Consider the following 16,107-nt stretch of genomic DNA (forward strand, 5'->3'; position numbering starts at 1 on the left):
TGTTACAAAACAGTTTCAGTCAAAGTTTAAGATGCCAAAACGGATATGATCATGTATGTTTGTGTTGCTATACAGTCTATTCCGATTATATGTTATTCTTATGACACACACACACGTAGTACATCTTTATGTAGCCTGTATAGTCTTATTGAAGTTATGAAGTTATGACAGAAACACACACTCTGGGTGCCTCCAGCTCTGTTTGGGTTATTTTCAGGATGAGCAGTTTCTGCCAGCAAGTTTCCATTGTGGACCTCCTTCCTGTTTATGGTGACCAAGGTCCCCTAGCTGTGTGTGTGTGTGTGTGTTTGGAAGGAGTGTCTGTGTGTGTATGTGTGTCTAGGGGGGGTGGTATGTGGGAGAGTGGTGGTGTGTGTGTGTGTGGGGGGGAGAGAGGTATGTGGGAGAGTGGTGGTGTGTGTGTGTGGGGGGGGGGAGAGAGGTATGTGGGAGAGTGGTGGTGTGTGTGTGTGTGGGGGGGGGAGAGAGGTATGTGGGAGAGTGGTGGTGTGTGTGTGTGGGGGGGGGAGAGAGGTATGTGGGAGAGGGTGGTGTGTGTGTGTGAGTTTGTGTGTCCTGACAGGGTGGTCTGTACATTCTGTTAAGTCATTTATCTACAGGACTCAGGAGGGCATTGACTCCCCAAGTTCTCCACCCTTCCCCTCTTTTCTTTCTCCTCTCTCTCCTCACCTCTCTCTCTTCCTCTCCTCTCCTCAACCCAGCCAGGAAATGAACCAGGACATGAACATATTATCCAGGAAATGAACCAGGATATGAACATATTAACCAGGAAATGAACCAGGATATGAACATATTATCCAGGAAATAAACCAGGATATGAACATATTAACCAGGAAATAAACCAGGATATGAACATATTAACCAGGAAATGAACCCGTATATGACTCAGTGATCCAGACCTGGCTCAGGGGAGATGGCCAGGGATCGCACCTGAGAGAGGGGGAGAGAAGAAGAGACAGAGAGGGAGATAGAGGCTGAGGGAGATAGAGGCTGAGGGAGATAGGAAGAGATCAGAGGAAAACATACAATATTTCCTTGTCATGTTCACACGTATTGGCACAAGCAGACAAGCCACAAAGATACACACATAAAACATACATCAACCAGGAAGAGCTCTGCTCCATCTCAGACCCTCCTAAGGATTGTGGGAGTTGGAGAACTAATCTCAGGACGTTAAGATCCTACATGGTCATCGTTACATCTCTGGGTATGCCAAGTCACCCACGATACACACAAACACATGCACGTACACACACATGCACGTACACACTCATGCACGTACACACACATGCACGTACACACTCATGCACGTACACACTCATGCACGTACACACACATGCACGTACACACACATGCACACAGGTGAGCACACAGAAACATACAGTACACACAAAAACACACACATTTATACATTCATACACAAACACACATACTGTAAATATACATACATACACACACGCACACAGAGTCCTAAAGTCTGAGACCACATTGAACATATAATGGGGAAGACCAGGCCAAGCATGGAAACAGGAAGCAATCTCCAGGAGGAAAGTGTCTCTTCACAGAGAGCGCCCTCTAGTGGTGAATATGGAACACGACACATCTTTGATCTGGCCTGGTCAAGTACAAGGTCAGATCTGAAACAGTACAGTATTATTTTAGTATGGTAATGCATTGTTTTATAGTAGCTAAACAGTGTAAGTTATTTTATATATTTTGCATAAGTAGGCTACAGTAGATCTATGTTGTTGATGTACAAATTACACAGTAAAAATGTTACAACAAAACTTTATTGTTTGTCACTTTGTTTTTGTTGTTGTTTTAGAAGCAATGTCATACGGGTTTCACAGAAGCCCACAGATAAGGACAAAGGCCTCATGAATGACTAAACCACAGTGATTTCACTTGTGCACAGTAGTTTCTAGCATTCGCTTTATGCTATCTGGGTTGTTGGTCTGACTGGTTGAGCATGTCCTTCACTGGTCTGACTGGTTGCCAGCTGGGTGACTGGGAGGACAGGCAGCCAGATCAGGTGAGTACTGGAACACAAAATAAACATCCTGTTTGTGTGTTGTTTTGTTTATGACGCACTTCACCTTCGTAATATCTATTCTGTGTGCTTTTAGTATTTGTGTTATGTTTAGGTGCAATTCTTTTCTTTTTTATTATTCTATGGACACAGCAAATTGACGCTACAATCAGGAGGTAATAACAATTAAAAAACATTTAAGTATACATTAAACACAACCAAGTGGGATCCTATAACAAAACTACTTAAAACAGTTGTCTTTGGAAAAGAGTTGTATAATTTCAGGTTTAAGACTTGTTTTAATACAATTTTGAACGTGGAGGCCACCAGGAAATCCACTTGCTAGCTAGCTAGCACCATTGAGGTAGCGTTACTGTAGGGGTTACTATAGGTCACAGTATCGATGTGTACAGTTATGGTCGTCATACTAGCTACTTACGCCCCTCTTTCGGTTTAGCTAGTTTAGCTACATGCCTTTCTTCTATCTCTCTCTCTCTCTCTCTCTCTCTCTCTCTCTCTCTCTCTCTCTCTCTCTCTGTCTCTCTCTCTCTCTTTCAAACACACTCCAAGCTCGTTCTCGGGCGGAACCGGTTCACACACATTTAGACAGAGAGAAAGTGTGTGTGGATCGACAGCTGATGAAATGCTCGGAGTACCTCCCCCATCAGGATAAAATCAATTATGAATTCGTTGCCTTAGCAAGGCTGAGGAGACCATTTCCAGGAAACAGAAGGCAACCTCTGCATCCGCCTCTCTTTCATTTTTCGAAAATAAATCTTTTTTTTTTTTTTTGAAGCAAATATGGACCTGACTTCGTAAGGTTTAAAGTTCGATGAGAATGGTCGCCTCCTGGGGTCTGTGAAAAACAAGGTAAGATGACATTAGCGTCATCGCCGTCTCGTTTGGAAACGCGGTGTTATTTTCAGATGTCTATATTTAGACAGAGATTGTAGCGAGCTTTCAGAGTAGATGGGGTAGAGGACGTTGGCTAGCTAGCCTCCATTCTTTGCTACCGTAACAACACGACTGTAACATCGCGGTAACTAACGAACGGAAGACTTTACGCAATACGAACGGTGTCAGTTGGTAGCCATTGCATATGTGTGCGACCGTTCCTCTGTAAATCACAGCCAGCCAAATGTTTCGAAACGGCGGGTGTATATTTATCCCATGCTGCCGTTGCCGACTTGCCTTGAAACGTTGTTGTCACATTAGTCCCGCTTCCGTAATAACCGGGGATGTCTGCAAGGTTAACCGGGCCGCGGACTGGGTACTGATTGCGCGTTGGTTGTGAGTCCTCGTTAGAGACTGCTAGTTGCCACTAAATCGCAATATGAGAGTTGGTTTTGCATAAGCATTGAAGGGATAGCAAATTTGAATGTAAGTACCCGCTTCTTTGAATTTGATACAGTTCGTCTGCATTGTGAAGTTGTGTTGCTCAGAATGGTCGACATGTTGATACCAGCCTTAGATTTTTTATGTGTTTGTGTGTGTGTGTGTGTGTGTGTGTGTGAGAGAGAGAGAGAATGTGACCTGGGTTGTAACAGGTTAACAGAGGCAGGGGTGTTCGCTCTCTACAAATGTCACTGGGGGTCCACATGCACACACACACACACACACACACACACACACACACACACACACACACACACAGCCTGCTGCACAGCTCTGAGAATTATATTCTTAGCACGATAGACTCATACTTTATTTCTTGGAGGCAAAATGAAATGTCCAATGAAAGAAACACACACACTGACATACACACACACTCACACACACACACACCTGCTCACAGTATGGAGGAAGTTGCTTAGCAGTGAAGGAGCCCTGAGTCACTTTTACAGAACCATCAGATATGACTTATTATGCAAATACTTCATCATGTTGCAAAAGGTAGGAACATTTTTTTCTCTCTTGTGTATGTCCTCATTTTCTCTTTCTGTGTTTCTTTCTTGCACTTTATCTACTTCCCTCTCTTTCTTTCTGTCTCTGTCTCTCCCCTCACCCTCCCGCCCACTGCCTCTCGCCTCACAGTGATTGGCCATGGAGCCCTTCAGTCTGCAGGTGCTGGCCATCTCATTGGTCAGTTTGCTGTGTTTCCAATGGCTGTTCCACAGTGCCAGCCCGTGGTTGTCAGCCAGACTGTGCCCTCGCTATGTCAGTCTCAGGTCCACTAACTCAGTGGAGTGGAACTCCAGGTAACACACACACACACCTCTCCTCAACCCTCCTACCTAGACTCACCTTTTCTCACCCCGCCTCTCGTAATTTTCCTCCACACCTGTTAGACCAGGAAGTACTGCTTTAGATCAGACCTGAAATTATACCCACTGACTCAAATGACTCTTTGCTGTCATGTCGTCTGAAAGCCTACTTCACAGTGTGTGTGTGTCTCCTGCAGGACGGTGTCCACGCTTCATGCTCTGATAGTGGGCCTCTTCTGCCTCTACATCCTGCAGTTTGATGACGCTGTCAACGCAGACCCAGTCTGGTGAGGCCCCAGACCTGGACACTACGACCTGTTATAACATGTTTACACTACGACCTGTTATAACATCTGTTTACACTAAGACCTGTTATAGCACCTGTTTACATTACGACCTGTTAAAACACCTGTTATACACTATGACCTGTTATAACATATGGTTACACTTTGATCTGTTATAACACCTGTTTACACTATGACCTGTTATACACTATGACCTGTTATGCACTAACTCTACTGATGTGCAAACAAGGTTTATTCCAATACACATCTATAACACGTGTTACAGCACTCTTACGAAGTTGGTCTACTGTGCTTATTTCAACTTATATGTACATCGGTTGACTTAAGGTCTGGTGGTCATTTGTATTTCCATGTTCTTAGAGGCAACACCCGCCACATAGAACATAGTGTTTTTGTTTTGAAGGTGGTGTTGTTAGGAATGTGTTACTATACCAGCATGTTACTATAGCAACCAGATGTTTGTTGTGACCTGTCTCACAGGGGAGACCCAACGCTGGTCAGGATCAACGTCGCCATAACAACAGGCTACCTGGCATCAGGTGTGTGTGTGTGCCTCTGTCAGACTGTCTGACTGTCTGTATGTCTGTCTATCTGTCAGTCTATCTGTCAGACTTCCTGCCTGCCAGTTCGGTGTGTGTGTGTGTGTGTAGTCAGCCTTGCTGAGTGTGTGTTCTGTGTTACAGATATGCTGCTGCTCTGTTTCTATTGGAGGGCCATAGGAGACGCCTATTTCATAGTTCACCACTTGGCGGCGCTGTTTGCTTGCTACTATGTACTGGTGAGTTCCCTACTGTGGAGCGGTGGGACCTGCAGACCTGGAGGAGGGAGACCTAGGCCTTGTCCCGTTCCAACACCTGGGACCTACACCCTAGATCCTTCACTATAGGCCTTGTCCCATTCCCACCCATAGATCCTATATCCTTGGCCTTGTCCTATTCCTACCTTAATCTGCAGTGAGCTACAAAATTAGCACTTACTAACTAAACAGGTGGGTTTCCTGACAAGCAAACAACATATTTAGTGTAAATAGCTTGAACTGTGAACTAGAAAGGCTAAATGAAGTGAGAACAGAGCAGCGTCTGTACAGGTGATCGTCCTAGCTGGTCCTCCTAGCTGGTCCTCCTAGCTGGTCCTCCTAGCTGGTCCTCCTAGCTGGTCCTCCTAGCTGGTCCTCCTAGCAGGTCCTCCTAGCTGGTCCTCCTAGCTGGTCCTCCTAGCTGGTCCTACTAGCTGGTCCTCCTAGCTGGTCCTCCTAGCTGGTCCTCCTAGCTGGTCCTCCTAGCTGGTCCTCCTAGCTGGTCCTCCTAGCTGGTCCTCCTAGCAGGTCCTCCTAGCTGGTCCTCCTAGCTGGTCCTCCTAGCTGGTCCTCCTAGCTGGTCCTCCTAGCAGGTCCTCCTAGCTGGTCCTCCTAGCTGGTCCTCCTAGCTGGTCCTCCTAGCTGGTCCTCCTAGCTGGTCCTCCTAGCAGGTCCTCCTAGCTGGTCCTCCTAGCTGGTCCTCCTAGCAGGTCCTCCTAGCTGGTCCTCCTAGCTGGTCCTCCTAGCTGGTCCTCCTAGCTGGTCCTCCTAGCAGGTCCTCCTAGCTGGTCCTACTAGCTGGTCCTCCTAGCAGGTCCTCCTAGCTGGTCCTCCTAGCTGGTCCTCCTAGCTGGTCTCCACACCTCCACCTGTGGACGATGAAGGCTGAACAAGGGGATAGAATCTAGAGGGATGGCCTGTTCTGGAACATGCTGCTCTGGGTACTAATACGTACACAGTCCACAATGAAAACAGTGTTTTCATTGGCCGAGCTCTCCAGCTCTCCTCCAATCAGGTCTGCCGATTCTTCTGCGTAACATAAAGCTGTATGTTGCCTAGTTACAGTATGGACTTACCAGTATCTAGAGGAACCAGTGTTCTGTCTCCTGGACATAGTCCTGTAGCGACACACACATCCTACACACGTGTGTGTGACCTCCACGCACACACACACACGTTCTAACATAAACCTGCAGTCACTCACATGCACATTCTAGAACGTATCACCTCACATGACTGCTCACACATTCTAGAATTTTCAAGTGCATTGGAACACATTCTACAATATTAGCATGCACCAACACACATCCTTTCACCTTCTGTGCTCAATGAACCCCACCCCGTCCGTGAGATCACAGCCTCTAGTTTGTCCCTATGAATGTTAAACCAAGTTTCACATGGAAAAACTGGTACCGCTAAACCCTAATGAAGTGTAATAACAGTTCATACACTGTTGTTATCGCAGGTGTTGTTATCGCAGGTGTTGTTATCACAGGTGTTGTTATCGCAGGTGTTGTTATCACAGGTGTTGTTATCACAGGTGTTGTTATCACAGGTGTTGTTATCACAGGTGTTGTTATCACAGGTGTTGTTATCACAGGTGTTGTTATCACAGGTGTTGTCATCACAGGTGTTGTTATCACAGGTGTTGTCATCACAGGTGTTGTCATCACAGGTGTTGTTATCACAGGTGTTGTTATCACAGGTGTTGTTATCACAGGTGTTGTTATCACAGGTGTTGTTATCACAGGTGTTGTCATCACAGGTGTTGTTATCACAGGTGTTTGTAAAGCGTTGTCCTCAGGTCTACCAACAGACAGTGAAACAGCGCAAATTCTACTTCCTGTTCTGTGGAGTGACTTCCTGTGTGGTGCTGTGTTTGTCCACTAGGGGGAGGGCATGCTGCCGTACTTTGCTAACTTCCGCCTGCTGGCTGAGTTCTCCACACCGTGCGTCAACCAGCGGTAGGTGGTCACTGGGACACAGGCACACACACAAACACGCATACAACGCCCCCCTGTGTAAACAGCCCCCTCTCTCTCTGCCCTCAGCTGGTTCTTTGAGGTGCTGGGCTACGCCAAGTCCTCCACACCCAACATGATCAATGGCCTGGCTATGACCCTAACCTTCTTCCTGGTCCGCGTGGCTGTCATGCCCTTCTACTACAGCCGCATGTGGGCTGTGATTGGCTCAGAGGCCTACTACCGTGTGACCCCGGGGGGGCGGGCCGCCTGGATAGGCCCCTCCCTCTGCCTGGACGTCATGAACCTGCTGTGGATGCACAAGATGGCACGCGGGTGCCTCAGGGTCCTAAAGTCCATCAGTAAACAGTCGCCGGAGAAACTGCCGAAAGGAAGGGTGGCGGTGAGGGAGGGGAGGAGCGACTAAGCCTAGGGAGGAGAGGAGGAGGGACGGAGGGATGAACAGACAACAGAAGAGTGAGGAGAGCTCGGCTCCTTGCTCATTTGGACTTTCTGCTGGACTCCTTGTCGTCTGTGTGTGTGTTCGTTCACTTGTGTGTTCGTGGATGTGTGTGTGTGTATGCGGATAGGTGTGTGTGTGCGAGAGTGTGTGTGTATATATATATATATGTGTGTATAGGTATGTGTTGCTCAAGTCTGTATTCCCTGAAGTGACCTTCTGTAGCACATACATCATGGACTGATGTAGTTTTCCCTGCGACAATGGAAGTGTTCTTAACACAACCAGCCACCCACCTCAACGCTTGGTAACGCACCACTCTTCACCACACCCAGGCCCCGACCCCCACCCTCCCACCTCACCACTCCTCACCACACCCAGGCCCCGACCCCCACCCTCCCACCTCACCACTCCTCACCACACCCAGGCACCGACCCCCACCCTCCCACCTCACCACTCCTCACCACACCCAGGCCCCGACCCCCACCCTCCCACCTCACCACTCTTCACCACACCCAGGCCCCGACCCCCACCCTCCCACCTCACCACTCCTCACCACACCCAGGCCCCGACCCCCACCCTCCCACCTCACCACTCCTCACCACACCCAGGCCCCGACCCCCACCCTCCCACCTCACCACACCCAGGCCCTGACCCCCACCCTCCCACCTCACCACTCCTCACCACACCCAGGCCCCGACCCCCACCCTCCCACCTCACCACTCCTCACCACACCCAGGCCCCGACCCCCACCCTCCCACCTCACCACTCCTCACCACACCCAGGCCCTGACCCTAACCCTCCCACCTCACCACTCCTCACCAGACCCAGGCCCCGACCCCCACCCTCCCACCTCACCAGACCCAGGCCCCGACCCCCACCCTCCCACCTCACCACTCCTCACCACACCCAGGCCCCGACCCCCACCCTCCCACCTCACCACTCCTCACCAGACAGACACCTCATCCTGATTGTAACTCAGCTTTCCACACCAGAACCCTCCCCCCCACATAAACACACCTCAATATATACACACACCTTAACACACATAATAATTCACGTAGTGACTTTGAGGTGATTCTGCTTGACTTTTACTGCAGCATCTACAGGGATACTACCCCATCATGACCCCCCCCCCACACACACACACCTCAATACACACACACACACACACACACATCACACACACCTCAACACATAATAACTCACAGCCACAGTGATTCTGATGCTGCTTGACTACTGCAGCATCTACAGGGAAATAAGGAAGTGCAGCGAGGAACCTCTGTGAAAATCCGGCTTTAATGAAAGAAATTACTGTTTTTGTTAAATATGTTTTTAGAAATTATGCTGTCTATAAATAAAGTGATGCTTTAATGTTTATTAAAGCAGACCCGTTTTAAATAAACATGTGGCTATTTATTTGTCTGTGTTTACATGTGTTTTGTTTGAAAGAAATATCAGCGGCTGTCTCAGCGACAGTGTACCATTGCTATTACACTGTAACTGGGGATTAATATATTGTATTTTTAGTGAAGATATATAGCAATCAAATTCACAATAAAAAAACATATACAAGAGGGGGAAGAATTCATAATTTTTTGCTTCTGTATTTTAAAAATTAAAACTGCCATATTGGCCAGTGTTTTGGTCTGGTGTGAAATGGTGGGGATGTCGTCAGAGGAGCACTTCGACGTTACTAGACGCGTTTCCGCAAAGCACTGTGGGTAGCGTGTTTCCTAACTTCCAAGACGTTAGTCCTTCTGGGAGCGCATAGAGAGGTGAGTGGTTTTTATATAGAGCTTGCCCTTCGCTGTAAACATATTCTTATGAAGCTTTCAACCTTAACGGACAGTTGACGAGTGGACGTGTATTGCATATCTAGAGAGCATTATACAATTGCTTTTTAGCTAGCCTGCTCGCTAGCTCTGTATTGCCCTTGGTCTGTACTCCGAGACCGGTTGAGGAAAGTTAACATTATAATCCTGACTTCATTGGACGGTTATCATTATTTCAACCAAGATACATTAAATGTCCAATTTTTACAAGCATCGAATGAATCCGTACTTGTGTATCGTTTGATTTGAGTTAGGTGTGGATCGCAGTTAGGGCGGCGTTATGGCTACATTGTCCGGTCCCACGGTGAAGGCGGAGGATTTCGCGATGTGTCCACCCGGAGCAGCACCGCCGCAAGGATGCCCCATGCACCAGAATCCCAAACCCAGTAAGACTGCTTCCTCGCCTTCTCCTCCTCCGCTCCCCCTCCTCCTTACCTCTCGTCTTTTTCTTACCTTTAAACCTATCGCTCTCCTTTCCTCCTCCCAGCACTGATTCATAGAAACCTTCGGATAAACCGGAATCATAGCTCTGTGTGAGAACAGTGACCTGAGAAATCAACTGACTACTAGAACATTTCTGTTGTTCCAGAATATAAACTGTTGTTCCAGAACCTTACTGTTGTTCAAGAGAACACTACTGTATGTATGTATTGTCTTCTAGAACATAAGCTGTTCTCAATAGAACCCTGCCGTTCTAGAACTTGACTAATGTTCTAGAACCCCAGCTGTTGTTCTAGATTCTATTCCAGCGTTGACATGTTGACTTCCATCCTCCTCCTGTCCCAGGTGCCCCTCCATCAGGGTGTCCCATGCACCAACCCTCTGTGCCGGCCGAGACCCCCGCCGCCCCCTTGGCCCCCGCCCCCCCCTCGGCCCCCCCAGCCCACCAGGAGAGGGCGTATGAGTTTGTGGAGTGCCCCATGAAGGCAGCCAACAGAGACAAGTTTAAAGTGTCGGACATTGATCCTTCCAACATGGTAAACCAATCACCTTACAGGACACTAGTTATACCGCCAATCACCTCACAGGACACTATTTATACCACCAATCACCTCACAGGACATTAGTCACACCAAATGCGCAGAGTTAGATCCCAAGATGTCATCTGTGATCATTAAAAACATTGATATTATCAGGTTTATACCTTTCCTGTACGTCACTTTGGATAAAAGTGTCACTCAACAATGCTAACATAGTAATTTTCGCATGACTAAATGAGCAATATAATATTGACCAGCATCTCCTGCTTCCCCAGATGCCTCCACCCAATCAGCAGCCTGCTCCTGGACAGCCCTTCTCCCTGTCAGTGAATAGGGAGGAGTCTCAGATTCCGAGGGCGGGGTCAGAGCAGAACTGGGTCTACCCCTCCGAGCAGATGTTCTGGAACGCCATGCTCCGAAAGGGGTACGTCAGCCAATCACTTGCCAGGAATGGAAAGAAGGGTTTGGGGTTGACCAATCCCAAACCAGATACAGGATACACATCATTATAAAGAACCTGTGTAACATTATTATAATGTACAGTTTCCCCCTGATCCACCAGGTGGCGCTGGAAAGAGGATGACCTGGGGCAGAAAGACATGTCCAACATCATCAAGATCCACAACAGGAACAACGAACAGGCCTGGCAGGAGATCCTCAAATGGGAGGCCCTCCACAAGAGGTCAGTACCCCTGACCCCCGACCTTCAACCTGTCCTACCTCAGTCCCCTGCCTAGGCCTCTGCATCATGAGTGTCTTGTCCAGCCCAGTGTAAGCTGGTGTGGAAGTTTGAAGGGAGCGCTCGTACTAGTGAGTGTTCCGATGGAGTGTTCCAATGGAGTGTTCCGTCAGTGAGTTCCGACTGAGGGTTCCACGTGTTCTGATCCACCGTTCTGTCGTTGCCTCTTCCAGAGACTGTCCCTGCGGCCCCACCCTGATCCGCTTTGGGGGTAAAGCAAAGGAGTTCACCCCCAGAGCTATCTTCCGGAGTTGGATAGGGTAAGTGGGGGAGGGAGAGGATGTAGCTAATATCCTGCCTATGGAAGTGATGGTTTAGGTTTTGGTGGTCATTTGAAAAATCCTTTCTTTTGAAGCTTTTCACAAACCACAACTCACTTCATAAAAAGTATTGAAAAGTACTTTTATAAAGTTTGTTTCTTGCCGACTCACTTGCCTCTGTCCCCCAGGTACGGTCTTCCGTTTGACCGGCACGACTGGATCGTAGACCGCTGCGGTCATGAGGTCCGCTACGTCATCGACTACTACGACGGTACGGAGGTGAACCGTCAGAACGACACGGTCCTGGACGTCCGACCCGCCTTCGACTCGCTTGGTGCCGTCTGGGACCGCATGAGGGTTGCGTGGTGGAGGTGGACACACTGAGACCACAACCTGGGCACCCATTCATCGTATACTTCTGCTGAGCTACTGCTAGTTCATCCAGATATTAAACGGCACTGTGTGCTGTTGGCTTGTAAAATAAGTGTCTTGATTGTATTTGGTGTTATGTTTGGGAGTGTTGTGTTAAGGTTGAATGCTACGGTCGCCTCAACAGAACTTTTTGCTCTGTGCTGAGAAGGGTATCCGGCAGTTTGATTGTCATCCACATTTACGGTTATTGTGCTCTTAGAATGCAGGTTATAGTTTATCATTCCCAAGTTCTGTGTGTGTTTGTGTGTGTGTGTGAACTGATATTTCTTCTGCCAATACAATATTTATTTACTTGGTTGAGTCCGTTTTCTATGACTGTGAAGAAACAATATTTCCAATTGTTATACTGCACAAAACGTAGTAGCCCACGCCGAGAAAACGAAGTAACCGGCAACCGCACTACATTTATAAGTGGTCTGCAAACTGTGCACGTAGCGGAACTAAGGTCCGTTGCACAGAGCACCACGGACATGTAAACACTGCGCACCTAAAAAGGGAAAAAGTTCCAGTGAGAAGATGACAGGCATTGGGAGTCTTGGACATCCATTAGGTTACCCGGCTGGTTGTCGGATGTCTGCAGTTAGCGATGTCTGAAGCGGTTCTGGATGAAATAGCTGCGCTGTCCGCAATATACTGCGACAAGGACGAGTTCGAGGTGCTGGAAGATTCAGGTAGCGTAAAGGTTCTGTTGAGTTTTTACCCAAACTAACGTTGGGTAGCCACACATTTCTACCGGTGTAAATATAAAGTGTTAAAAAAAAGCCTCAAGACAGATTCCCTATTACGAAATCTGGCTAGCGGCCCTTTTCCCATATCAAATTAAAAAAGGAAGAGGCGTTCATGTTTATTGTGTGACCACGTCCAAACACGGTTCTATACTGTATTCATTTAAGCTTTAGGTAGGGAGGACAAACGTTCTGCTATCAATGTAATCACAACGGAGAAAAATGTTGAACATTTCCATGGAAATGTTCAACATTTGACCCTCATATCTAATATCAAAGCTGTAGTGTAATTTTCATCCTCAACGCTTCTGGACGTTACAGACGAAAAGGGAACGGTCTTCCGTATCCAGTTCTCGGCTGTTAAATCTACCGGGGAGAGTGTTTACCTGCGCCTACTGTTCCACCTCCCGCCTGGGTACCCCGCGCGCCTTCCAGAGGTATCGGTGTCGTCAGAGCAGCTGACCCGGAAGCAATGCCGGCTGCTGGGAGAGCGGGCGTTGCAACGCGCTGGGGTTTTGGCGCCAGAACCCATGGTGCTCGAGCTGGTGCGGTGGGTGCAGGACACTCTGTCAGAGCTGAGTCTGGACCCAGGCTGGTCTGGGGAACAGCAGGTGGGAGAGGTGGACACACACACACACTGTCTATCATACACACGCACTCTCCCTGCCTCTCTTTCACATACACACACACTCTCCCTGCCTCTCTTTCACATACACACACACTCTCCCTGCCTCTCTTTCACATACACACACACTCTCCCTGCCTCTCTTTCACACACACACACACTCTCCCTGCCTCTCTTTCACATACACACACACTCTCCCTGCCTCTCTTTCACATACACACACACTCTCCCTGCCTCTCTTTCACATACACACACACGCGCACACACACACTATCTGTGTAGGAGAGAGAGGAAGGAGGAAGAGAGGAGAGACGGAGAGGGGGAGGGTATCTAAACAACCTTGCTACATCAACCACATGATGCTAAATTATAACATAATGTCACTATTATTAGGAGGAGATGAAGACGAGAGAGGAGGAGGAGAGGAGGAGAGAGGAGTGTGCTGGCTGGACAGCCCTGCTCCTGGTGGACCACATGAGGAGCAGGGTGAGGTACGTGAAGATGATCCGGAGGTGGAGCTCTGAGCTGCAGTTGGTTGGAAGGCTGTTCCTGGGGCCTCTCATCCTGGTGCTGCTGCAGGGGCCACACGCCAACATCAAGGTGAGGTGTGTATGCGCTCACGTGAGTGTGTGTTCACGTGAGTGTGTCTGTGTGTACACAAGAGTGTGTATGGTTAAGGCACGAGTGTGTGTGTGGGTAGTGCTAATGGTTGTCTGCTTCTTACCCCTTTCTGAAACGTGTGTGTGTGTGTGTGTGTGTGTGTGTGTGTGTGTGTGTGTGTGTGTGTGTGTGTGTGTGTGTGTGTGTGTGTGTGTGTGTGTGTGTGTGTGTGTGTGTGTGTGTGTGTGTGTGTGTGTGTGTGTGTGTGTGTGTGTGTGTGTAGGAGTACATCCATCTCCAGAGGACTGTGAAGGTGGATGTGGACTCTTCTGGGAAGAGGTGTAAAGAGAAGATGATGAAGATCCTCTATGAACAACCTTCCTCCTCCTCTAAACAACCCAAACAGTTAAGAACTACACTACTCTGTTCTAATACATAACAGGTTTAAACACAATGTTTAGGAAGCATAGGCAGATTATTAATCTATCTCCCTCCCTTCCTCTCTCTCTCTCCCTCTCTCTCTCTCTCTCCCTTCCTCCCTCCCTCTCTCTCTCTCTCTCTCTCTCTCTCTCTCTCTCTCTCTCTCTCTCTCTCTCTCTCTCTCTCTCTCTCTCTCTCTCTCTCTCTCCCTTCCTCTCTCCCTTCCTCTCTCTCCCTTCCTCTCTCTCTCCCTCCCTCTCTCTCCCTTCCTCTCTCTATCCCTCCCTCTCCCTTCCTCTCTCTCTCTCCCTCCCTCCCTCTCTCTCCCTATCTCCCTTCCTCCCTCTCTCTCCCTTCCTCTCTCCCTCCCTCCCTCCCTCCCTCTCTCTCCCTTCCTCCCTCTCTCCCTTCCTCTCTCCCTCCCTCCCTCCCTCCCTCTCTCTCCCTTCCTCCCTCTCTCCCTTCCTCCCTCTCTCTCTCTCTCTCTCTCCCTACCCCTCTTCCTCCCTCTCTCTCTCTCTCCCTCTGTCTCTCTTCCTCCCTCTCTCTCCCTTCCTCTCTCTCCCTCTCTCCCTATCTCCCTCCCTTCCTCTCTCTCTCCCTTCCTCCCTCTCTCTCTCTCTCCCTACCTCTCTCCCTCTTCCTCCCTCTCTCTCCCTCCCTCTGTCTCTCTCCCTCTGTCTCTCTCCCTCTCTCTCCCTGCCTCCCTCTCTATCTCCCTACCTCTCTCTCTCTCCCTACCTCTCTCTCTCCCTCCCTCCACACAAACATCTCTCGGAGGCTCCATCTCACTCCTTTGAGAGGCATGGTTGGTTAGACTTGCTGATCAGTGGTCCTCTGTGAAGCCCTCTATGACACTGCTTGTAAAAGGGTCTTAACAGATAGTTGATTTGATTGGATTTCATCCCTCCATCTTTTTCTAACAGGATGTCGTCTTTTGAAGTCGTAGAGTTTTCATCCCTGGATCAGATGAGGCATGCGTTTGAGGATGTTGGACAACTGGAACTGTTCCAGGAGTTTGTTCCAACCTTGTAGAAGCCATCCCATCATTTCCTGTCATGGAAAGAAGCTGTCCACTTCCTGTGTGAGAACACAGTAACAGGAACAGTGGATGGAGTAGATGTAAGGAAGTAGGACTGATCAGTGGACACTGGCTTAGACGTGCCAAATCACTTGGATAAAAATGTTTATATAAATCTTACATTTTATATTTCATCTCTTCATTGTCCACTAGATGGCACTGAGCCAACACGGTCTCACAGCCTCCATCTTGGTTATCAGGGACGAGGAACAGAGAATAGGTGTTGACACGTTTGTTTAGTCCTCCATGACCTGCCGTTCATAAGAGCGGGTTCAGTGGTCTGCTCCTCTGCTGAACTGGACCTGTGTTCACCGGGGACACGCTGGAGTTCAAATCAAACACACTCCACCTCTGTACTGCGGTCAGATTGTTTGACGAAGCAGGTATAATGAAACCATGGCAACACCTTTACCATCTCCTGTCCTGGACATAAATACACCTGGCCTTTCCCCCAGGGCACACACACACACACGCCACACGCATGCACACACACATTCTCTTAATTACACTGCGGAAATGGCAGTCATTCACCTCACCCTTTCTCTCTGGGACCCAGACAACAGACCGGGAGGTGTGTCTGGGTGGGTGTGTGTGTCTGTGTGTGTGTGTCTGGGTGTGTGTGTGTGTGTGTCTG

The 16,107-nt window shown here is 48.6% G+C and overlaps 3 protein-coding genes across 5 annotated transcripts; all 3 read left to right on the forward strand.

The window, feature by feature from the left end:
- Positions 1-1,971: 1,971 nt before the first annotated feature.
- LOC134037105 (TLC domain-containing protein 4-B-like) lies at positions 1,972-8,485 on the forward strand. 2 transcript variants are annotated; one of them, XM_062482424.1, is made up of 8 exons: positions 1,972-2,053; positions 2,847-2,920; positions 4,085-4,248; positions 4,452-4,541; positions 5,040-5,098; positions 5,243-5,337; positions 7,246-7,319; positions 7,407-8,485. In XM_062482424.1, the coding sequence occupies exons 3-8, from the start codon at positions 4,094-4,096 to the stop codon at positions 7,741-7,743; spliced, it is 810 nt and encodes a 269-aa protein (XP_062338408.1). In that variant the 5' UTR covers positions 1,972-2,053; positions 2,847-2,920; positions 4,085-4,093; the 3' UTR covers positions 7,744-8,485. The 2 variants fall into 2 exon arrangements, with proteins under 2 accessions (XP_062338408.1, XP_062338407.1); XM_062482423.1 differs by lacking the exons at positions 1,972-2,053; positions 2,847-2,920 and adding an exon at positions 3,006-3,430.
- Positions 8,486-9,415: 930 nt separating this feature from the next.
- LOC134037103 (holocytochrome c-type synthase-like) lies at positions 9,416-12,317 on the forward strand. 2 transcript variants are annotated; one of them, XM_062482419.1, is made up of 7 exons: positions 9,416-9,554; positions 9,866-9,997; positions 10,398-10,588; positions 10,867-11,015; positions 11,154-11,273; positions 11,504-11,590; positions 11,779-12,317. In XM_062482419.1, exons 2-7 carry the CDS (start codon positions 9,892-9,894, stop codon positions 11,972-11,974), a joined length of 849 nt encoding a protein of 282 aa, XP_062338403.1. In that variant the 5' UTR covers positions 9,416-9,554; positions 9,866-9,891; the 3' UTR covers positions 11,975-12,317. The 2 variants fall into 2 exon arrangements, with proteins under 2 accessions (XP_062338403.1, XP_062338404.1); XM_062482420.1 differs by having other exon boundaries at positions 9,447-9,554; positions 9,862-9,997.
- Positions 12,318-12,496: 179 nt separating this feature from the next.
- On the forward strand, positions 12,497-16,107 carry rwdd3 (RWD domain containing 3). The gene is made up of 5 exons (XM_062482421.1): positions 12,497-12,693; positions 13,069-13,358; positions 13,766-13,972; positions 14,256-14,377; positions 15,319-16,107. Exons 1-5 carry the CDS (start codon positions 12,609-12,611, stop codon positions 15,425-15,427), a joined length of 813 nt encoding a protein of 270 aa, XP_062338405.1. The 5' UTR covers positions 12,497-12,608; the 3' UTR covers positions 15,428-16,107.

The sequence above is a fragment of the Osmerus eperlanus genome, chromosome 16, assembly GCF_963692335.1.
Source record: "Osmerus eperlanus chromosome 16, fOsmEpe2.1, whole genome shotgun sequence".
Taxonomy (NCBI): domain Eukaryota; kingdom Metazoa; phylum Chordata; class Actinopteri; order Osmeriformes; family Osmeridae; genus Osmerus; species Osmerus eperlanus.